We start from the raw sequence: 24,230 nt of genomic DNA on the forward strand, positions 1-24,230 counted from the left end.
GAGATCACAGGCAAAGAGGAAAATCAAAAGAAGTTCATTGCTCAGAAATAGGCTTTCCTGGTACAGACCAATGTGAGTAAATGACTACTATAAGGAGATTAGGCAATTTTTGAAGAAAAAACATGAACAGTAAAATAATTCAGTGCTAAAACCCATACTACTTGGGGAAAAACTAACAACAGAAACAAAAAAATAAGGACAAAACAAAGTAAAAATCAAACTTCACTTGTCAGGCAGGAGTTTTGCATTTTACCAAGAGTAGCTCCTTTCAGCACTTGTTTGTGTGCGTGTGTGTGTGTGTGTGTCTATGTCAGCATCCTTCTGGGCTTCTGGAGACACAGAAGCACACATACTGTAAGCCTTGCAGAACTGCTAGTTTGGAAGTAAAAAATGAGCCATTCAGGATTTTCCCAAAGAGCCCAGCCCTGCAGGCCTTGCCTTCTGGGGGAACTGAGTCCTCCCTTCCCCTTCCCCTTCCCCTTCCCCTTCCCCTTCCCCTTCCCCTTCCCTCCCCTTCCCTTCCTTTCCCTTCCCTTCCTGCACTCCTTCCCTTCCATGCTAGTGAAGGCAGATCTGAAACTTTCCAGGCTTGGTAAATATTTAACTGCTGTAGGTTTGGGCTGGAATTTGTTGATGCTAAATCCTCTGGCCCCAGGAACGCTGATGAGCTGATAGAAGGGGCACCCATACCTCTCAAGGTCATAACCGAAGGCTTTCCACCAATAAGAGGCTCTGTGACCATGGCTGGGCAGCCACTGTAGTGCATAAAGCTCACCAGCACCTTCTGATCTGGAAAGCCAACACAAGAGCTGAGAAGCAGAGGCTCAGCCAGGGAGAGGCATATGTCACTAGGCAGAGGACACTCTCAGCAGTGGCACCAACACAGCAGGGACCAACTATGAGAAGAAATGGAGTCCTGACATTGGCCACTCTTCGGCTGGCTGGAGAGCAGGGCTCTTCCTGTCTCAGGCCACTTAGCCACTGTCCTTTACAATTACCATCAGGCAGAAAAATGCCAGTACACCAAAGTGCACTATGTTAGTTGTTATGCTGTCTTATTTTACTGTGAATGCTCACGTGCAAATGGCTTTTATATATATGTGCATCTTGCATGTGCACAGTCAAGAACCAGCCATCTTCTTCTTGGACATTCTATGCCCACACATCATTCTAAACTCAGCCTCAACTCTCACAGCCTGAACAAGTCTTGCCCACATCTTCTGAGGTAAGTCCAACTATAACAGCACAAAATGTAAGCACTATTTAGGTAGCTCATTGCAGGACACAGTGCAATTGTTCTTTAAAGAAAATAGAGCCACTGAGCACCAGCATCTCACACCTGTAATCCTAGCTACTCAGTAGGCTGAAATCTGAGGATCAAGGTTCAAAGCTAGCCTGGGCACAAAAGGACACAAGCTCTCCAATTAATCACCAGAAAACCAGAAGTAGAGCTGTGGCTCAAGTGGTAGAGTGCCAACCTTGAGCGCTGGGTTCAAGCCCCACAACTGACACAAAAAGAAAAAGAAAACAAGAGCCCAGTCGAAGTGCAGGAGCCATCTGTGACTGAGGAAAAGAGGAAGAAGAGGCCCATGGCAGCAAGTACCTCAGAAGTCCCCCTGAGCCTGAGGATGGCTTCAGCAGACAGCCAGAATGTCAAGACCCACCCAAAGTGAAAAACTCAGGAGTGGGACTCAGGGTGTTACTCACTTGCCTAGTCTACACGAGGCCCCGGATTGGTTCTTTGGAGCACACTGGCACCACACGAACGCTACAAGCTGTTCATGAAGGGGTTGAGAATAGATGCCCAATAAGCTATTTGATGCAAACGCACAGGACAGAGCAGTACATGCATGTGTGTGAATTGTGGTACACACACCTACACACAAAAGGACAAAGTGTGTATATCTGCCCTGTGTGCAACGAAAGTGAGGCAAATCACATCTGCCCAGAATCAGAGGCACCTGGAGAAGTGAGAAATGGGAAAATACTTCTGCTTCCACACTCTGGAGATTGGAACCATGGGAAATGAATATTTTCAAAATAATACAAGTACTTACAGGGAGCAGTGGCTCATGCCTGTAATCCTAGCTACCCAGGAAGCTGAGATCTGAGGATCAAGGTTCAAAGCCAGCCGGGCACAAAAGGACCTGAAACTCTTTATCTCCAATTAACATCTAGAAAATGGGAAATGGGGCTTGGCTCAAGAGTAGGGTGGTAGCCTTGAGCTGAAGAGCTCAGGGACAGCATCCAGGCTGAGTTAAAGCCCCATGACCCACCAAAAAAACAAAAACGAAAACAAAAAAACCCAAATAATAAAAATAATACAAGTACTCAAATTTTGAGATGGGAAAACACAGTCAAAGGCAGCATAGAGCTCAGAGTGACATCTGAACTGTGTCTAGGTCTCGGGTGGACAGGGAGCTCCAAACACAAGGTACACACCACAGTTGAAAAAAAGAGTCATTCATCCACCCAGAAAGGTGACCTTCCAAGACTGAACAGCTGGCATCCTCCTGGCCCTGGGCTGGAAGGCTCAGCACTGTCCCTGGGCTCACCTCTGTGAGGATAGTGGTTTCATAGGATGGCTGGTACTTCTCCTTCTCTTGAGCAGTTCTTTTCTCCATCTTCTCCCGGTCAGTCTTCTGTTTCCGGTCAGCTCCCTTTGGCTATAAGCATATAGCACAGGGTCTACTTAGTCCACAAAAAGCCAGGGAATACTCCAGGCCAACAGGCTCCCTGCCTGGCCCTGAGACCCCAAAGCAGAGGCAGGATGGCCCAAATGGGGCAGCACTATTTCCATACGCTAACATATGTCTATGCCTGGCATGCTTTCTCACCTGAGGGAACTCCAAGCCTGGCTCTTGGTTGCTTGTTGGGAAGTACCTGGAAAAGGTTGCTACAGATGGCCACATACTCATGGATAAGCACTGTGGGACAAACCACAATGAGCTTATTCCTAGGGCAGCCATTGGACAGCACAAGGAAAAGATGGGTGGCTTCTGGCCAGGGTTTATGTTCTCTGAAATGTTGATTACTTACTGATAATCTCTTTTACTGTTCTGTGTTTTTGTTTTTTGACAAAGCCTTGCTATGTAGCTCAGGCAGGCTTAGAACTCATTGTGTAACCCAGGCTGGCCTCACATTTGAAATTCCTTGTGTCAGGTTATAATCTCAACCACCAGAGTTGGGATCATGAGCCATGCCACTGTACTCAGCTGGTGAAGACACCTGAGGAGGCACAGATTCCCTGGCTCACACTCCACACACAGGGGAAGGGTGACCTCCTAGGGAAGACCTGCCAGGACTAAGTTACAGTGGAAGGCCCCAGTCCTCCATGCCTAGGAAACCCAAGCCCCTCATATAAAGGGAGTCCAGACCTCACAGCCACTATTATCCCCCTTTACTGATTGGGAACTGAGGGCTGACTTAGCAAGCATTGGAGGTAAACAAGAAACACAAAAAAATTAGCATAGGCTCTGTGGCTCCTTGGGGGGCTGGGGGGTGAGGGTGTTTATTTCAGCATATGCTTTCCCCTGCTGACACTTTTGGTTTCCAGCCCAAAGGGTTTTAGAGAGACAATCCCTCCTGGTAATGCCTGTGGGAGGTAGGGGTACAGGAGATCATGTGGAATAGAGCCAGTGGCAGTGTGAGAGCCAGACACGGTTCCAAGGAAGCCACCCTGCTCCACCTCCAAATTCCTGTCCCTCGTATGGCCCCTTCTCCCCACCCTGAAACCCAAGGCTAGAAGGGTTACAGTGAGGCAAGGGCCAGGCCAGCATATGGGGGGAGGCATAGCACTTCCCCTTATGAGGCCTTTGTGGGCCTGGCGGGTCAGAGCACAGGGCACAGCTGGTCTCTTCTTTCAGAAACTCTGACACCTTATACAGAGCTATACAGGTTGTGGTACCACCCCATAGGGGCTCTCAGTAACTCAAATGGGTAAATGAGACAGAAGAGAAGGGGGATACTTTGGGTCAGCTTGCCCTGGTGCAAAAACACCTCTGTCACCTGCTTTTATGCGTGGGGGAAATGGGTGGTAAGCATACCTCCTAGGACAGCCTGGAAGGCTAATTCTGGGTCATCAGGGGCTACTCCCCCATAAAGGGGATACCAGCACCTTCTTTGGGAGAATTCAGGTAAGGCAGAGTTTTCATGGCCAAGATTCTGGCATGGAGGAAAGGGGGGGCTAGAAACAACCAGGGGAAAGCTGGAAATGGTGGCGTACTCCAGTGGTAGAGCTGTAGCCTTGAGAAAGCCCAAGGACAGTGTTCAGGGGCCGAATTCAAGGCCCAGGACTGGGGGGGGGAACAAAAGAGTCTAATACTTGGCACAGTATCTCATCCCCACTGTACATGGGAGAATGACAGAATGAAATAGACATGCTGAGCAAGGAAGGGAGCTGCTGCTCTGGAGGATGCAGGTTGTTTCTCAGGGTGACTGGACTAACTACCAGCCACATTCAAAGATGAGAGCGACCTTGATTATCTGAGCAGCCCTGAGTAATCACAGGACTCTTAAAAATAGAGAAGGAGCAAGGATCAGGGCAGTGCAGGAAGGATGAGAAAGAAAATGTAGAACATTGACATCATTAGCCAGCAAGCCCACGCCAGACTCTAATGGCCAGCATTGTCAGATAATCAGTGCTTAGAGGTTTGTGGGGTTTTTTTTGGTGGGGGGCATCACTTGATATCTGAGACAAAGTCTCACTATAATGTCCAGGCAGGTGTAAACTCCTGGGCTCAAGTGATTATTTAATCATGTGTACAGGTTTGCATGTGTGTACTGAAGTTTGAACTCAGGATCTAGGCTCTATCCCTTAGTTTTATTCTACACTCTGTCACTTGAGTCACACCTCCACTTTTGGCAGTTCCTTTTTCCATTTTGGTGGTTAACTGGAGATATGATCTTGCAGATTTTCCTGCCTGAGGTGGCTTCCAACCACAGTCTCAGATCTCAGCTTCCTGAGCAGCTAAGATCACAGGTATGAGTCACTTACCCTGCTCCTGAGTATAGTCTTAAGGCAGCATCAGGAAGCAAATGCAGCAGAGAAGCCAGCTTTTCTGAGCCCTTCCTTTCTGATCTTCTATGTCCCAGGTTTTAAAGAGCAAGAAAGGCAAGCAAATATTCTCCCTCCCCTCTTTCTCTTCCTCTCTCTCTTCCTCTCTCTCTTCCTCTCTCTCTTTTCCCCTCTCTCTCTCTCCCTTCCCCTCCTCCCCCCCAAAGGCGACCCAAGGTGGCCTTGCCCAGAGTACTGCCAGGCCCATGGAGTCCTCTGTCAACAATTGTCAGGAATCAGATCTCTCACTGCAGGATCCTTAGGACAGACACCATTCTTGCTTCCTCCCCCAAAGCTGCTGAGATGGTGCCTTGCCCAAACCCCTGCCAGGCTCAGAATGCCAGGCCCTGTGTCCACCCAGGCTGTGATGTGTCCCCTGTGGACATTTGCTTATATTTGCAATTATCCCTGCTCAGGTCCACCAAAACAACACAGTGGTCTGTCTAATGTGTCTGTCTGAGCTCCTACTGGCAGACATTTTCATTGGGTTTCAAACTGACATAGGGCGCCCCATGGGCCTTGGGGCTATTGGGGCTAGCATTCAAGACAATTCCTGCGAAAGTGGCTCTACCTCCTACTCTGCAAAGCACCTGCTAGAGCCACCCAGATAAGCAAGACAGGTTAAACCTGCAGGCACCAGTCATCCCTATGTGAGGAGAGTGAGGAGGAGAATGACTACATGACTCCATTCCCCACCTCCCCCCCACCCCTGCCCCAAGGGCATATGGGAAAGAGTTGGAATGCTGCCTACCATTTTCAGGAAATAACCAGAGATAAAAGGTAGAGACAAGAGATACAAGAAAGGAAAGACATAAGGATGTTTCTCTGCGATTAACACTTTGGAGTGTTGAGAGGTTTTCATTTTTCCCCCTTTGAGGTGCTGCGTTTCTGGCTGGACCTCTCTGAACAGCAGGGTCACTGCAGGCAGATGTGGCTGCGGGCCCAGCAAGGAGGGTCTCACCTTGAACACCTTGATCTGGCAGCTGGCTGAGTGCAAATGCTCCGTGTACTCGCCATTCTCGTTCTGCTTAAACGTGTCGATCTGAACTCGAAAAGGTACTCCCTTCTCGCCCCCGTGCTTCCTTGGGGTGAACTCTGTGCTGATACAGTGCACCTGGGAGGGGAGCATTTGGTGGGTAGTCAGATGTGTCCCCCAACCCCCAAGGTTGTTCTCTACATAAAGGTGTCCCTCCCTTCTTCCTCCTCCCAGCAGTCCCCCACACCGGGCCCACTCCCTCACACCAAGGGCCTCCCTGTCCTCTACCTGCACAAGACACTTTCTCCTATCTCTGAGCTTTGTCTCAGGGGGGCTCAGTCTGACTATCTACGTCCTCAGCATTGATCCAGACCACTGACCTCAGCCCCTCCCCTACCTCTCACCCAGGGCACCCGCTTTTTGACAGATCCCACAGACTTGAGAGCAGGGAACCCAGTACAGCCCTAACCACTCCCTGCCATCCTGGTCTCCTCAGGCAAGACTAGTGTAGGACCAAAATACTGGGACCATCTCTATCTCTGAGAAGTGCTTGCTTCATAGAAGGTGTGATACAGATTTATTGCTATATACCACAATAAATCAAAATACATCACTATTATAATATGACAGCATTATAAGAATTTTTATACAGTAAGAGTATGATAAGACTGGATGTATGGCTCAAGGGGTAAAGCAGTTGCCTAGCAAGTACAAGGTCCTGAGTTCAAATCCCAATACTAACAACAACAAAAAGAATATTGTTTTTTTTTTAAAGGAAAATGGGCTGTATCAGTAACTTTTCTTGAGTGAATACCATAGAATGGGTATTGGGTTAGTGGCTTCAGTATGACATAAGAAGATCAAAATAGGGGTAGGGGGAACTTGCTCAAGAGCACACAGTGAAAGCTAGGCACTGGTGGCACATACCTATATCCCATCCCTAGCTACTCAGGAGGCTGATATCTGAGGACAGAAGTTCAAAGCCAGCCAGGGCAGAAAAATCTGTGAGACTCATAACCAGTTAGCCAGCAAAAAACCAGGAGTCAAGCCTTGTGTGGTTCAAGTGGTAGAATACCAGCCTTGAGTGAAAAAGTTAAGCAAAGGTGGGAGGTTCTGAGTCCAAGCCTCAGTATCCACATGAAAACAAAGTGACACTCAATGAGAGAGCCAGGATCCAGCCCAGAAACATACTACAAATCCATAGCCTCATGCTTGACCAGATAGCCTGGTGGAGACTTTTCACACAATGGGAGATGACAGTAGACATGGATAATAAACTCATTCAATTAACAGCAACTATAATGGGGAAAATGTTTACTTTCCAATTATTTATGCTGGTTTGGAGAAAGTTCACATATTCCCTATATAAACTAAGTCCAAACAGAATATTACAATATTCCAAGTCCTTTCTCAACTAGCCTGAGATGAAGCAGCACCCGTGCCTCTTCTCTCCCACAGCAACAGAGAATAGGAGCCCATCCAGACCTTTAGGGATGGGTTGGTTTTGAGAAGCTACAAGATGGCCTCCAACACTCACTCACTCACTCACTCACTCAATCACTCACCTGAATGAAGGCAGATGCTCTCTTCGCAGGGTCCCACAAAAACTCCACTGCGTTTAGTTGGGTTGGGCTGGCCCTGGGGTCCAAGATACCAACAGACAGTGGAATATCTGTGTACACACACATACACACACAAAATGCAATTGTCAGCCTCTCCCAGTACTCAGACAAGGATCAGCCACACAGGGCCAAATTCCTGCACAATCTGCACTGCCAAAAGCCCTGGAAAGTGTGGCAGAACTTCCCTGGCACACAGCCTGGCTTGAACTGCCGTGAAGCTCTTTATAGACTTTATCCTTTTTATGTGAACAGTCATTTGATTTTGCTGTGGAAATATGGGACATGATTTCCTTTTGGAAGTGTTCCCTGCCACCATGGGGATACACACCCCATTACCATTCTGGCTGATTCCTAAGGTGCATCTAACCTCAGGGATTGCAACAAAGCACTTTGGTCAAGTACCCAAATCCCAAATTTCCACTTCCATTATCAAAATCCTGTCCAACTGAGTATTTTTCTACAGAGCCTTCTTGGAATTCTTCTCTAATAAAAGATCTTTATATTCTGTAAAAAAAATTGCTTTTCAGCCAGGCGAGGTGGCTCACGCCTGTAATCCTAGGTACATCTGAGGATCAAAGTTCAAAGCCAGCCCAGGCACAAAAGGACCTGATACTCTTATCTCCAATTAATCTCTAGAAAATAGGAAGTGGGGCTTGGCTCAAGGGTAGGGTAGTAGCCTTGAGCTAAAGAGCTCAGGGATAGCACCCAGGCTGAGTTCAAGCCTCATGACCAAAAAAAAAAATTGTTTTTCAAAGATAAAGAGAACTTCTTGAAGGCAGAACTAGCCACTTGAAAGTCATATGAAGGTTAAGAGCTAGTCAGAATTCCAACATTTCTTTTCTTTCTTTTTATTTTTCTTTTTTCTCCTTCCTTCTTTCTTTCCCCCCTTTGTCCCTCCTTCTCTCTCTCCCTCCAACCTTTTCTCTTTCCTTTTTTTTTTTTTTGATTTTCTAAGACAAGGCCCCTCTAGGTAGCCCAGGCTATCCCTTGAATTCTTGAGCCACCTGCTTCAACCTCTTAAGAGAGCTGGGAATACAGGTGTGTATTGCCATGTCCAGCTTCCCATGAGGCTTAACACAGTGCAAGAATGTGTTCAAATAAATGCCCTGTAAACTCGAATCCACAGGGCATCTACAAAGAGCCCCATAAAGGCTTCTAAGTGCTTGGCTGAGTTGACTCACCAATGTCCAGAATTCTGTCCCCTGGCCTGCTCCACCGCCAGCCTTCCAGCTGCTGGTGTTCTGTGTACTGCAGCCGGCGGTCATGGAAAACCACTCGGATGATACTCTGTGGAGGGGAGGTGGGGGGTGGACAGCTCAGTGGAGGACCACGGGAAACTTGCTTCATTGTCTTCAGCCAGGGGACCCCACCCACTTCAAGGCCCACCTCTGGGGATTTCCTGCCTGAAACTCTGATTCTATGTACTGCTTTCTCCTCTGAACCCACACATACTACCAATGGGAAGACTAAAGAAAAATGTCATTATTTCCAGGATTACAAAAATATTTGATGCATATGTGATGGATGGACCTTTTGCGCAGATGAGCAAACAAACTGAAGCTCAGAGGCTGGCGAAGCCAGGCTTGAACTACAAATGTCTGATTCAGATCTGGTTTCAGAGCCCTTGGTGCTATATAATCTTAGGACAGGATGCTCCAGAGAACCAGAGCTATAGCTTGGGGGTGAAGTAAGGCCCCCTCTTTCCCTCTGAGGTCTTTCCCCATCTCCACCAACATTACCCCTCACCCAGGTGGCTGTACCAGGGCCTAAGGCCCCAGGCTCAAGGCTGACCTTCACGTATTTTGTGTTCAGATCTTGAAAATCTCCCAGTTTCCGGTTCTCCAACAGTCGGATTTCATAGGACTGACCTGGAGAGAGATTAACAGTACATATTCTATTTCTGAGTGTCCTAATTTGGGGTTCACCCAGCTAGCAGTCTTCTCAATACCTTCTGTGGCCACGCAGGCCTCAAAGTCAGAAGAATTACAGAAGAAAGTCTAGACTAACCCCATACTCTGACTGTCCATTCAGCCTGGTGGGATCTAGGGGACCCCAAGGAACATACCATGCGGCTCCTTCAGTGATAGTACCTTGACATTTGCCGAAGAGATAGACTCCAAGAACATACAGTTAGCATTAAAATCCTAGGGCACATCTCCATTGGGGGGCATAGCCACTTAACTTACCATGCCATTCCTGAGAGCAGGTGTAAAGGAACCAAGAAGCCTGTTAAACATTGTATTTAGTGGCAGAATGAGAAGCATTTTCCCCAGTTAAAAGAATTCCATGTATTTCAAAGAGTATGGAGATTCTATTCAGTGACATATAACCAACACAAGCTGGCACACGAATATAAATGGAGCTGGGTTCCCATGGCTCACACCTGTAATCCTAGCTACTCAGGCGGCTAAGACTGAGGATCATGGTTTGAAGTCAGCCTGAACAAAGTCCATCTTCAATTAACCAGCCAAAACACTGGAGTTGTGGCTCAAGTGGTAAACTGTTAGTCTTAAAAAAAAAAAAAAAAAAAAAAAGAAAGAAAAAAGCTCAGGAACAGTGCTCAGGCCCTGAGTTCAAACCTTACAGACTTACCTGACTGGCTGACATTGACCCACAATCTTCAGATCTCAGCCTTCCGAATAGGCATGAGCAACAAGCACCTGGCATCCTTTTTATTTTATTTTTTAAATAATTATAGACTCCTAAGAAGATATACTTCAATGCTGGCATTTAATATAATGATGATACATTATCAACCTGAGGCCTGGCACTGGCACAAAATAATGTACAAAACTAGATCTGAATTTCACCTCTATCTCTAATCCATAAATCTATCTATCTATCTATCTATCTATCTATCTATCTATCTATCTATCTTCCTACTTATCTCTCATACAGATGTACACAGGTATGTGAAATTTTATTCCATTTCAAGGCTGTTTTTCTTTTATTTTCTTTTTATTATTATTATTATTATTATTATTATTATTATTATTATTATTATTTTGGTCCTGAGGCTTAAACTCAGGACCTGGGTGCTGTCTTTGAGCTTCTTTTTTGCTCAACACTGGCACTGTTCCACTTAAGCCACAGTGCCAATTCCAGCTCTTTTCTGTGTATGTGATACTGAGAAATTGAACCCAGGGCTTTGTGCATGCCAGGCAAGCACTCTATCACTAAGCCACAGACGACTGTCGTCTAGCAAACAGCAAAATAAGTACTACTAGATAAAATAATGAATTTGTCAAGATGAAGACAAAATACTGAAGAAAGGATAGAAATTTCAGATGGGTAGGAAGACTAAGTTCAATATAATGACTACAGTTAACAATAGCCTACTGAATTCTGAAGTTTGCTGACATATAAAACAATGCATATATTAGTGTGATTTTTATTTTGCCAGTTCCAGGGCTTGAACTTAGGGCGTAGGTGCTATTCCTGATCCTCTTTGAGCTCAAGACTAGCACTCTACCACTTGAGCCACTTCTAGCATTCTCTGAGTAGTTTACTAAACATAAGAGTCTCATAAACTTTTCTAACCAGGCTGGCTTTGAACTGTGATCCTCAGATCTCAGCCTTCTGAGTATTTAGGATTATAGGCATGAGCCACTCATACCCCATGTGACTTAATTATCACATTATGAACATGTTTCAAACATAATGTTGTACATGACAAACATGTACAGCTTTAAGTGATCAATGTTAAAAAGCAGCTTTGCATGGTTTTATTTTAGCTCACTATCACACACTTCAGAGGAAAAGATTTTCTGAACCTGAAGTCAACAGAAAAGAAAATCTAGCCATAAAATTTAAAATTATATGGCTATAAAAGAAATGCAAATCAAAACAACTCTGAGATTCCACCTCACTCCAATCAGAATGGTCAAGATCAAAAAAACCCAATAACAATAGATGCTGGTGGGGATATGGCCAGGAGGGATCACTACTACCCTACTGGTGGGAATGTAAACTTGTTTAACCACTATGGAAAGCAGTATGGTGGTTCTTCAAAAGACTAAACATAGAGCTCCCCTGTGACCCAGCAATTCCACTACTTGGCACTTATCCAATTGTCCAGAAACAAGGACATACTAAAGCCACTAGCACAATCACATTCATTGCAGCACTATTTACCAGAGCAAAGATATAGAACCAACCCAGATGCCCCTCAGTAGATGACTGGATCATGAAGATGTGATACTCATACACAATGGAATTCTATGCTGCCATTAGAAAGAATGGCATCGCCCCATTTGCAAGTAAATGTAAAAGACCCAAAGGAACATAGGTTCAATGGCTTCCCTCATTTGTAATAATTAGTACAAACTTAGGACTCTCCTAGCAGAGGAATACAATAGCTCAAAATCTAGATACATAAGGTGTTATAGGATGAGGTTAAATGAAACGATCTTCAGGATGTGGAAGCAAGAGCTTTGTATTATGTGATTGCTACTCTTAAGGTACTATGTTAACTTCTCTTCTCTTTGTTGCCCTTTGGTTAATCTCATATTATTACCTGGTATATTGTATATATGCTTATTTGTTTATTTGAAATAGGAAAAGGAACGGGGGAAAACAAGAGGATTGAGAAGGGGTGGGGGAGGAAAATAGGGACAAAAACACGAGAGGGGGTGTCAATGTGTGAGAAGTGATGTAGCCTCTGTCTGGCAAATGTAACTGTGACCCCGCTACACATTACAATAAAAAAATTAAATTATAAACACATGTATGTAAAAAAAACCTGCTAACAATGAATTTGAAACCTAACAGGCTAACACATTAGCTTAAAAAGCAATTGATTAGGCCAGGATTATAGCCTAGTGATAGAGTGCTTGCCTGGCATGCATGAAGCCCTAGGTCCCATTCCTCAATACCACATACACAGAAAAGGCCAGAAGTGGCAGCGCACTAGCCTTGAGCAAGACATGTCCAAGGACAGTGCCCAGGCTCTGAGTTCAAGCCCCAGAACTGGCGAAAGCAGTTGACTAGAAAAGTAGACTCTTCCCCTTTAGTAGATTGAATGGTGGTCTCTGACAAGTACATCATGCCTTAATCGCAGGAAGTGGGAGTTTGACCTCTCATTTGAAAGTTGGGAGGGGCTAAACTTGGGTGGGGGAAGCAGGATCCTTGAACTCAGGGTCACTCAAGACTAGCACTCTACCACATACCTCTACTTTCAGCTTTTTACCCGTTAATTGCAGACAAGATTTGCAAGGACTTTTCTTCCAGGGCTGGCTTTGAATGGAGATCCTCAGACCTCAGCCTCCGGAGTAGCTACAATTACAGTGGCATGCCACCAGCACTCAGCTAGAAGCGATCCTAGGAAATACAATTAAGGGTTCTGAGAGGAAATACTACAAAGGAAAAAAATCTCTGTGAGCCCTCAATCTGATGACAAGTATCTGCTCGAAATACAGCAAAGGCAGAGGAAAGGAGGATGCTAAGTGACCATGGAGACAGAGACCACAGTGATGTGGCACAAGCTAAGGAATGCCTATAGCCACCAGAAAGTCACACCAGATGTAGGAACAATCTTTCAGCTTCCTGGACTTCTAAGAGAATTCTCTTCTGTCATTATCAGTCCAGGAAATAAGCCAATGAATAATGGAATGGATAAATAGGAAATTAAACCATTCTGCCCAAATATCTGAGGAGCAACAACTGCATGCTGAGTGCCACAGAGGGGAATGGCAACTCAGCTGGTGTGGGTACCAAAGAGTTCTCCAGCACTATGGTGAACACGATGGTAGCCAAGCCCAGCCAGGCCTCCTCAGCCTGGCCCTTCTGGGCTCTCACAGGGTTATCTTAGAACACGACCAGCAAATGCTTCTTCAATCTAAGACCCAACAGTGCTCTGGGTTTTGCTGAGTGTCTTTTTTCATCACAGAGAAGAGGAGCGAGCCCCAAACCCATCCTGCCTTACTTTGCCTACTTGGAGAACATGACTCGTTAAGGGCACTTGCTGACTAATTCAACTCATCTAACTTTCTGCAAAAGGTGGTTTTCTAAGAGACATTTCCTGGCTCATGAACCAAAAGTCCAGCACTCCCTGCATGGACATGCAAAGCACCATCCACACCCAAACTGGTTTTTCCAGTGTCCTCCACTTTCCCCTGATGAAAACGTAGATGACACTGGCAGAGGCCCAAGGCCCAAATGGTCATTATGTGAATTTACAGGCAGCTCTGGAGACCAATTAGCACTGACCCCAGTTTCTGAGGAGCAGCCTCAACTCAGGCCAAGCAGGAGGGTTAGAGGGCAGGTAGAGCCTTCACTGAGGGCCAGGCCCTGGCAGAGGAGATGCACTGAGTAGGGCTTCAGGCCAGGATCATGCCATCACAACACAGTCCCACCCTAGGGCCTCTCTCCTGTCACACTACACCTCCAGCTCAGCTCAGGCAGGTGGAAATCCAGCCAGCTTGCCCCAAACCCAACGTGTGGGGGAGGGGTAAACAGACTTCTTCCCCATGGCATGGTGCCACCCAGTGGGCCCTCCTCCACAGTCATGCACTATATCATGTAATCTGGACTCATCCAGAGAATGTAGACCCTGCTGCCAGATCAGCATGGCTTCTGCACATGAGTAAGAGCCATGGACCCCTATAAAGTCCAGTGAAGACCTGGGTCATGTCTATTCCGCTCATCACTGTACTGTCCAGCACACAGTAAGCACTCAAACAAATGCTTCCCTGTGACTTTCTAGTCACTGCAGGAATTATGGGATGTATAAAACCATACTCCTGTCCTCAAAGGGTTGGCAGTCTTCTGGATAATCTTCAAGTAGGGCAGGAAAAAGGCTAAGATAAAACAGACATTGAAAATCTCACCAAGAGATAAAAGAGATGCAAAGGTGGATGCTACTCAGTCGTATCAGGAGGATAAGGAAGGGAAGCAAAGATCAAACAGGAGGGAACATGGCAGAGAGAATCTGAAGAGTGGACAGAATTTCAGTTATCAAGGGAAAGAATGAATAAGCTAGGATTCCCAAGCAAAAGTGCAAGACTTGGAGCAAACAGTAACTAAAAGTGTCGTTCATGAGGCACACAGGTATTAACAGGTAATATGAACAGGTGTTAACTCCCCTGAGTCTCCGAACAAGTCAATAGCAATGTTTAGAATCCTAAGTCCTACTGAGCAGGAGGAAGTAAAGTCACAGAGCAGCTATCCACCTAGTGCAAGCTCACATGGCTAGTTAGATGAAGCTAGGCAGTTGTACGTGATTCCCTTTCAACTTGTTCCTGGAAGGCACTTGCTTCCATTCTGCCTTCAGGGACCTACAGCATAACTTGCTCCCCTGTTAAGATTTTGTTTCCTGGGCCCGGGAGTTTGGCCTAGTGGTACAGTGCTTGCCTAGCATGCACAAAGACTCGGGTTTGATTCCTCAGTACCACATACATAGCAAAAAGCCAGAAGTGGTGCTGTAGCTCAAGTGGTAGAGCCCTAGCCTTGAGAAAATCCAGGAACAGTGCTCAGGTCCTGAGCCCAAGCCCAGGACTGGCAAAAAAAAAAAAGAAGATTTTGTTTCCTACAATTCTTTAAGAGGAAAACATCGCTAAAGGAAGCGATTATAAAGTTATAATTATAAAACTATGTTATGCTTGAGAAAAACTGGCCTTAGAATTATATGTACATTATATATGTACATATACATACATTATATACATATAATACAAGATATAATATATTATACATATATATATATAATGTCAAAATAACCTCCAGCATGGCACCTATAATCCTTGCTACTCAGGAGGCTGAGATCTGGGGATCATTGCTCAAAGCTAGCCTGAGCAAAAAGTCCATTACCAATTAACTACCAAAAAGCTAGAAGTGGAGCTGTGGCTCAAGTGGTCAATCACCACCCTTTAGTGAAAAAGCTTAGAGATAGCACCTAGGCCCTGAGTTCAAGCCCCAGAACTCGCACAAAAACCAAATAAAATAACCTTCATCTAGTTGCCATCCATCTGGCAGGACCTGGCTGAGCTCCTTTATGGGCATATTTTTCTCAGTCTTCTCAAAACACTAAGCCCTTCCTTCTCTTTGCAGCTCAAATATTCAATGCCCATGAACCTGGTTCTCTGAACCCAGACAGACCTTAAAGGTTTAGACTTAATCACAAGTACCATGTCAACTCATGAGTAACTGTTCCCATACCATTTACAATGCTCTTAACACGTTGTAAAGTTATGGTAACTAAACCCATGTCATTCTTGTAATGAAAACAGAACACCAAAATCAGACTAAGTAGCCCAGCTAGATCCACATATGTAGAAACTGAATATAGAATAATGAGGGACACTGGTTATCCGTGTGGAAAATAAATCCTACCTCACACTATATTGAGAAATCAATTGAGTGATGACAACTAATCCTGGACTTTTCATTTTATATATATATACATATGTAATAAAATACACATGTGTATATAATATATATGTACACGTTCCAGGTGTTGGTTGTTCCTGCATGTAATCCTAGCTACTCAGAAGGCTGAGATCTGAGGATCACAGGGTAAAGCCAGCCCAAGCAGGAAAGTCTGTAACACTCTTATCTCCAATTGACTAGTGAAAAGCCAGGCATAAAGCTATGTGACTCAAATGGTAAAGTTCTAGCTTTGAGTGAAAAAAAACAATTGAGAGCACAAGGCCCTGAGTGCAAGCCTCAGTACTGGCAAAGGCTGGAAGGTGAGAGGGAGAGTGACAATGTAGAAAACGTCCAGAGGTGGAAGACACTTGACATACACAAAACTACCAATGATTATATCAAAGACAATCAAAATACTGCTCTTTTTATAGCTAAATAGGAATAGGGGAGACATTTCTGCATGTACACGGACGTCACCAGCATAAATTTCACATGACTGGCTTTGCTTCTGGGGCAAGAAGAACAACCAAGTCAGAGAGAGCTAACATCAGAAGCAAATTTAGCAAGGCTGAAAATCGTATGTTGAGTGTATGGCATTTTATCTATTGAATTTGGAATTAAGTCACACATGTGTATACATACCCATGCATGTAACACACACAATCCAGCCCATGCATACACACACACACACACACACACACACACACACACACACACACACACACACACAATATAGCAGAGAAGCAGGTGGATTGGTGGCTATGCTAATTTATACTGGCTCTGTTTCTGACCAACTCTTCTCTAAAGGCGGGGTCCTTGGGCTCAAATCTTGGCAGTCACTGTACCCCATTCCCCAACTTGTTCAGCTACATGCTACATGCTAAGTACAGGGAGCACACTGACCATGCTCTTCACACAGCACTCAGGCTCAGCTGCGTCAGAAACCACGGTGCACTGAATTTTACTCAGGAGAAAGAGTGATCGTGTACTATCTGATTCTTAAAAAAGGAAAGACCTGGAAAATATTATGTTAGGTTAAGTAAGTCAGGTCCAGAGATACAAAGAATACCTGTTTTTTTAATATATGGGGAAGCTAGATTTTGCTTATAAACTTGTAAGTCAACAAACACATTTGGGTGGTATCTAGTGTACACAGATGTGTTAACTAAAATTTGGTAGATTCAAGGAAAAACTGAAATAGTGCAATTCCTCAGAAAGGCAAAACCAAAGTTAAGAAAAAGAAAATACCAGAAAGAGGGCATTCAAAAGAGGTGTGTGGTGTCAAGGGTAGTCAAGAAGACTGAGGGAAGGGGTGGACAGGAGAGGGATAGGTGAGAATATTGAAAGGGCTGACCTCAAACAACTGCTTTGTTAAATGGCAACTCCTTTGTACAACTACTTAAAAAATAATTTAGGGGGAATGAAACAGGAACAAAAACATGAGAAGGGGTCAATGGAAGAGAAGTAATGCACCCACTACCTGATGACTATAACTGTAACTCCTCTATACATTACCCCAACAATAAAATAAAATAAAGTAAAAGTAAATAAATAAATAAATAATTTTTAAAAACCCACTGTTCTGGAACTGGAGATGTTTCTCAATTGGTAGAGTACCAGCACCAGAGCTAAAAAGCTGGATGAAAGCACCAGACCCCAAGTTCAAAACCTGGTAAGGCACAAAAGAGAAAAGGAGAGAGGGGGAGGCCCTTTCGTGCTATCTCACTCACACCTTACCACCTTTATTGGGGGTATAAGCAAGTTCATGGCTCTACATCAGTATAGCCTCCTTCCTTCTCTCTCCACCCTTCCCCCTCTCCCCCCACATAACCATGTGTTCAAACACACACACACACACACACACACACACACACACACACACACACAAATACACATTAACATAAGCATACACACACAAGAGTCTGTTCATACATACTACTCATGCACATATGCTCACACAGGCTCAGAGGCATGTGCACTTGTACACGTGCATGCGTGCATGCACGCACACATACATAAGACAATCATAGTTCTCAGTAAAGCACACTGATTCTCTCCTATTTTTGCCTCATTTATTGTCTTCTCCCTTCTATCCATTCCCACTCAACCCCCATACAGCTGATGTACTGAATCCATGGTTTCACACCCACAGGATTCCAGCAGCAGCTGGGATGGAAATATTCAGACACTCCTGTTAACAGGAACAGACTTTTTCCTCACTGTTATTCTCTAACATTAACATTAACATTTTATTCAGTATTACAAGTGATCTCTTTAAAGATGGCTTATCTAGGCACCAAAAGCCAAGCAAAGTCGATGTGCTAATAAGCTGAGGTGATAAAGCGCAAATTATAGATAAGTTAAAAGAAGGAATATTTGGCTGGGTACCTGTAACTCATTCCTATAATCCTAGCTATTCAGGAGACTGAGATCTGAGGGTCATAACTGGAAGCCAGCCCAGGCAGAAAAGTCCATGAGATTTTTATCTCTAATTAAAACACCAAAAAGCCAAAAGTGAAGCTGTGGCCCAAGTGGTAGAGCAAACGTTGTACACAAAAAGCTCAGGGACATTGCCCAGACACACACACACACACACACACACACACACACACACACACACACACACACGACATGTCTTTACTGTAGGAAGCATTCTGAAAAAAAAATGAATCAAATACCCACAGTATTGAGATATTTGGTGCATACTACTAGTATATGTATAGTAATAGTTTTTGTGAGAGTAATGTAACCTATTCCTTGCAATTTCAGGTTGAGGGAGCTCAGACTATTGTGCATACAGGCATAGGTAAATTTGAGTAATTGTAGAGCTCTGGGCTTAGTGCATCCAGAATATTGCTTTTCCTTAACAGTGTTCTTGGAATCATAGGCCCATGGGCTCCAAAGATCTACAGTACACTATAAATAAATAACTGCAAAACAAATTCCAGTTAAGTAGCATCAGTGATCCTGAGAGTTCTGCAGCTGGCATGAAAACTTGGGAAAGCTCCTGGGTTTGGAGCCTGGCTTCCATTCAGCCTCCAGGTTTCTGATCTCTGGAATGTGTGGTGCCTTTAACACTAATGGAGGGGTTCTGGAGGGGAGAAGGCAGTGCCAGCCTGGCAAGGAGATGTAGACTGTCAATGAGGGGGGATGGGGGAGTACAGGTGGTGGTTAGGTAATTCCCACTGATTTCAAAAGTGTTAAAGGCCTTTCCAAGGCTAGAGGGAACAGAGCACCACGTCATGAATTTCAACTAGCCCTGTCAGGTAGCTCCCAACCCAACTTCCTGAGCCAAGGTGACCTGGGAGTGGGAGGAGCTGGGGGCAGTCAGGCTCCACCTACTACCCTTAGCCCACTAGCACTATGGGCTGAGCCCACTGCCTGTTCAGAACAGAGGCTCAGAGCCTGTCCAAAAGCCACAGGGTTGGGTGGGAAAGCGTCCTCTACCTTCCTCAGGGCAGAGCTCAGACTCAAGGCACTTGTCTTTTCTGACTCTGACCAATTAAGGGCCAAAGATGGGGAGAGCACTGTGCCTAGCCCCTGTCAGGCATTCAACAAACCTGGTCTCTCCCTCTTCTTTTCTCAAGCAATCCAACAATATCCAAAACCTGGTCCAAGGGCAGTGGCAAAGATTTCATACAAATCAGACTATTTTGAGTACAAGGGGTCATCAGATCTCACAATTGCTCTGCTATAATAATTAGGAACCAGATACAAACCACCCAAGAAGGGCACAGCTCTCTTCAGGCAAACTTCATTTCTAGTCATCTAGCTTCCCTGGACCAGTCCTCACGTTGCCCCCAAACCTCAACTCTCTCTACAGTTGGAGCAGGTGATAGGTTGCTCATTAACGGTGGTCAAACTGACAGTAAATCCCCTAAAGCAACAAGATAGCTAGTGATCCAAACCAAGAAGAACGTGAAATCCTGCACACTCTCACTAATGATTAAAGAAATGTCAAATGAAAACAACCCAATGCCTGATTCTCATCAGGCTGGAAAAATACATATAACAGACTGCTATTCACTCCTAAGACAAAGACCTGAGGAAGAGGACCCTTCCCAACCAGTGCTAGGAAGGGGAGATCTTGGATCCTGGTCTACTGGACATTTTAACAATGTCTATCAATATTAAAAATGCACACAGCCGAGAGCCTGCCACTCTATCACCAGGACACTAGAACAGCCTGTACAGATGCCTAAAAATATTTGGATATGCTGGGAACCTGCAATCCTAGCTACTCAGGAAGCTGAGATGTGAGGATTGAGACTGAAAGGCAATCTTGTCAGACAAATTTGAGAGACCCTATTTTCAATAAACCATCAAAATGACAGACACAGAAAACAAAGTAAAAGCAATCATTACCCCCCCCCAAAGAATGGAGGACAGGACACCAACAGTTCTGTAAGAATGGCAGAGGCAGAATATTATACCCAGAGTGCCTTCCATGTATAGTCTGGTCCCTTTAGGTTCAGTATTATATAAGTGTCTATGGTGGTTACACAGAGCACTCACACTTAATGTCCTGCAAGGGGAAAGGCCCTGCCATCTGCAGACCTAAGCCCTAATCCTGAAGGGCTGTTGCCTGCCAGTACTTTACCTTATTCTAGCTTTCAAATATTATAGTCTGGGCAGTATTCCAGGCACACAAGGAGATCCCCAGAAAAATCTTGCTTGTGTGTAAAAATAAATAAATGATAAGCCAGGTCAGGCACCAGTGGCTCCCACTGTAATCCTTACTCAGAAGCTACTCAGGAGGCTGAGAATGGAGGATCAAAGCCAGCCCAGGAATGGCTATGAGATGGTTCTCTCCAATGAATCACCAGAAAACCAGAAGTGATGCAGTGTCTCAAAGTGGTAGCCTTGAGCGGAAAAAGCTCAGGGACAGCACCCAGGCCTGGAGTTCAAGCCCCATAACTAACCCCCCCCCAAAAAAAAGATACTCTTTAGGGAAAGGGGTGCTTCCAGAGTACCCAGAGGGCAGGGGGACACAGGAGAGCCTGTAGCAGCTCACAGTGACAAAAGAGAGGGCATGCTCAGAGAAAAGGAGGAGGTAACAGAGAAGCCAGACAGCAGGGGCTCTTAGTTGTCAACATGAGCAATAAATAAGTAATAACAGGAAAAAAATAAATACTACAAACCTACACTGATACAACAAAGTGAATAAATACATTTTCTTGGGGTGGAAACTATTTTTTACAAGAGTATTTCAAATAGTGTAGAAAGGTAAAAAATAAACTGAAAACTACCTAAGGCAAATGCAATCATACTCAAGATCTACTAATGGATGCTATAATCAGCAGATAGAAATTGAATGAGGCCTGGCACTGGTGGCTCACATCTATAATCCTAGCTACTCCCGAGGATGAGATCTGAGGATTGAAGTTCTAAGCCAGCCCAGGCAGGAAAGGCCATGAGATTCTTAGCTCCAGTTAACCACTAGAAAACCGGAAGTGGAGCCGTGACACAAAGTGGTAGAGCACTAGCCTTGAGTGCAAAGAGCTCAGGGACAGCACCCAGGCCCCAGGCCCTGAATCCAAGCCCCACATCCAACCAAAAAAAAAAAAAGGAAAAGAAAAGAAAAGAAAGCATTACATGAGCAACAGAGACAGAATTGGCCTCTGTGAGTAACTGGGTACCTGAGGGCATAGTGGGAGAGAGATGGAACTTAGCTGTTTGCTACCATTGTTATTTTTCACCAAGTAAATGCATCAACTTGATGAAAAAATAAATTCCAGAAAAGTAAATTCTGTAGTCAAAAAAGAAGAAGCTACCATGTAGGACAAAGGACAGAGAATGGAGTGGAAAACCAAGTCTGGAAGATAAGTAGAAAGGTGACTCACCAGCAGACACCCCTCCCTCCCTCTCTGTCCAGCCTCAAAGGTCCACTGGATTTGGGGACATGGTTAGGGCCAGGAGAACCCTGTGCCAGGCTGGGACAGCCCCAGACCCCCTCCTTGCCCCATCCCCCACCCCACCCCATCAGCAAGGTTCAGAGGATGAAACAAGATCACCCCAGTTCTCACTTCTCACTGCCTCATATAAAGTGGCTAACTACCCTTTCCTGCCCTGGGCATACCCATTCTCTGTCTCAGTATCTTGGGACAAAAGAACTTTCTGGAGCAGTTACTGCTAAGACCAATAGGGCCTCCTCTTCATCTTGCACCTGAAGGTGTGAGTACCTAAGAATGTACTGGGAATACAGGGACTAATCTTCCAACAGAAGTTAAGCAGCCTCTTAGAAAAAAGGCTTGAGGGAAGAAGAGGGCAGGAGCAGCCTTCTCAGCACAGAGCCCAGCTATGCTATAACTGGGCCAGCTGAGTCAGTGGCCAGACCAAGAATTCCCTCCCAGGGAGAGCAAGAAATCAGAGAGCCAATTTGTTAGGGTAGATGAGGGCTGTGTGCTCAAGAACTTTTGGGTGGTTTTGCGATCTGCCCTCTAGAGGGCTGCAAGGCAGGGAGACTGGTGGCAGCGAAGCATAAGGCACATCTCCAGAGGGGATGCATAAGCCTCTGGTTCCAGTTTGAGGGTCTGTTACAGGTGGAGCCTCCAGCTCTACTAGGTATAAGCATCAGGAGGCCAGTAGTAGCCACCAGCAGAGCTCACCAACATCCATGCCTAATAAATAAGAAGTACTGATGTGGATAACTGGTGAATATGAAATACACAACAGGCAGTGGCTCTGAGAACAGTCTGGCAGCTTCTCAAAATGTTAGACATGCTCACCATTTGACCCAGCAATTCTGCTCTTACACAGAGCCCCAGAGAAGCTGAAGACACAGTTCCACACCAGGACTTGCATAGGAAGGCTCATCAAAGCATGAGTTCTGAGATTCCAAAAACATTGAACAATTCAACTACCTTTGGCAAAGAAAAAAAGATGGGCTAAATAAAGTAGTACCTCCAGAAAAGGAAGTTCTTTCATGTGGCTTCTATGGAGGATCCAATGCAAAGTGAGGCCAGTTACCATAAGCATTACACCACTGGTGTGAAATGCTTAGAAGAGGTAAACTTAAAAAGAGATTAATCCTTTGACTCTATAGACATAATGTTTTTTTTATTTTTTTTTGCTTTATTTTTTTATTGTAATTAGTAAAAGGGTTACATGATATTTGCCAGATAGAAGGTGCATTAATTCACATACATTGATACCCTTTCACATGTCTTGGTACCCGTTTCCCTCCCCCGCCCACACCCCCCACCCGTCTTGGTTTTCCCCCCTTCCCTATCAAATTTCAAATATCCAAATACAAATAAATTGAATCTATAGACATAATGTTTTATTTCATAAACTAATATGTATCTATGACATACAAACCCTTAGCCTAATTTTGATTAAGTTCTAAAAACTAAGTGCCAGTGATTGTATATAGGGATTCCCTTCTTGAACACGTGTTTGTTAAACTTGTCATATGACATATGATGTAAAAATCAATGTTAATAAATTCTTTAATTAAAAAAAAGAGATTAATGATGGCCCAGGGCCTGCAGAGAAAAAGGAAGAGGATGAAGATTGACTGCTAAGAGCTGTGAGTTTCTTTTAGGAAGGAAAAGGTATTCTAAAGGAAGCTGCAGTGATGGTACAGTATTTTTAGTTGGCTAAACAAGTGAATGTGGAATTGCACACTTGGGGGCCTTGGTTTCCTCCCTTATCAAGTATGAGTAGTGTAGAAAAGTGCAAGCATGTTGCTCTACTTTTAATATATTCATCACCACCTGGTAAGGGGCAAGTTCTGAATGAATCATCTGGCCACAGTCCCAAATCTCTGCATTTCCAATGAGTTCTCTGGAATGCTGGTTCTAGACATTTTGAGTAGCAAGCTAAGCAGAGATGCTATCTTTGGCTCCTTCTGGCCCACATACTTCAGGAATCTAATCCTGTCTGTCCTGAGTTCCTAGAGCTCCTATGGCTGTTCCCTCCATTCAGGAGAATCACCTCCTCTAACCACCCCATGGGAATTGCTAGGCCCAGTCACAGATTGAAGAATGACAGAGAAGGTCAAGCACCATCCCCCACCTCCCCATCTAGGCATACCCAGCCCAGAGCTCCTTCCTGGCTAAGCACAAGGTCGATCTGCAAAGCCCAGAGTCACATGGGGTGAGGCTCACACCTTCCTTGCATGGCCCTATCATCTCTGCCATGGATAAGCGAGAGGTGGAGAAGGGCAGGAACTCTCACACCCTCACCTGTCAGACTCCCAGTATGGCAA

General features: G+C 44.9%; 1 protein-coding gene across 1 annotated transcript in view; it reads right to left on the reverse strand.

Moving 5' to 3' along the window:
* Tfcp2l1 (transcription factor CP2 like 1) overlaps positions 1-24,230 on the reverse strand; it is a 62,330-nt gene that overhangs the window by 20,983 nt on the left and 17,117 nt on the right. The window contains exons 3-7 of the mRNA XM_090342972.1: positions 9,446-9,522; positions 8,836-8,941; positions 7,598-7,704; positions 6,018-6,170; positions 2,556-2,666 (exon numbers count right to left, since the gene is read on the reverse strand). Coding sequence (XP_090199098.1) covers positions 2,556-2,666; positions 6,018-6,170; positions 7,598-7,704; positions 8,836-8,941; positions 9,446-9,522 — 554 coding nt within the window. The remainder of the gene's footprint in view (positions 1-2,555; positions 2,667-6,017; positions 6,171-7,597; positions 7,705-8,835; positions 8,942-9,445; positions 9,523-24,230) is intronic.

This window comes from Megascapheus bottae, chromosome 12 (genome assembly GCF_031878675.1).
Source record: "Megascapheus bottae isolate mThoBot1 chromosome 12, mThoBot2.hap1, whole genome shotgun sequence".
NCBI classification, from domain to species: Eukaryota; Metazoa; Chordata; class Mammalia; order Rodentia; family Geomyidae; genus Megascapheus; species Megascapheus bottae.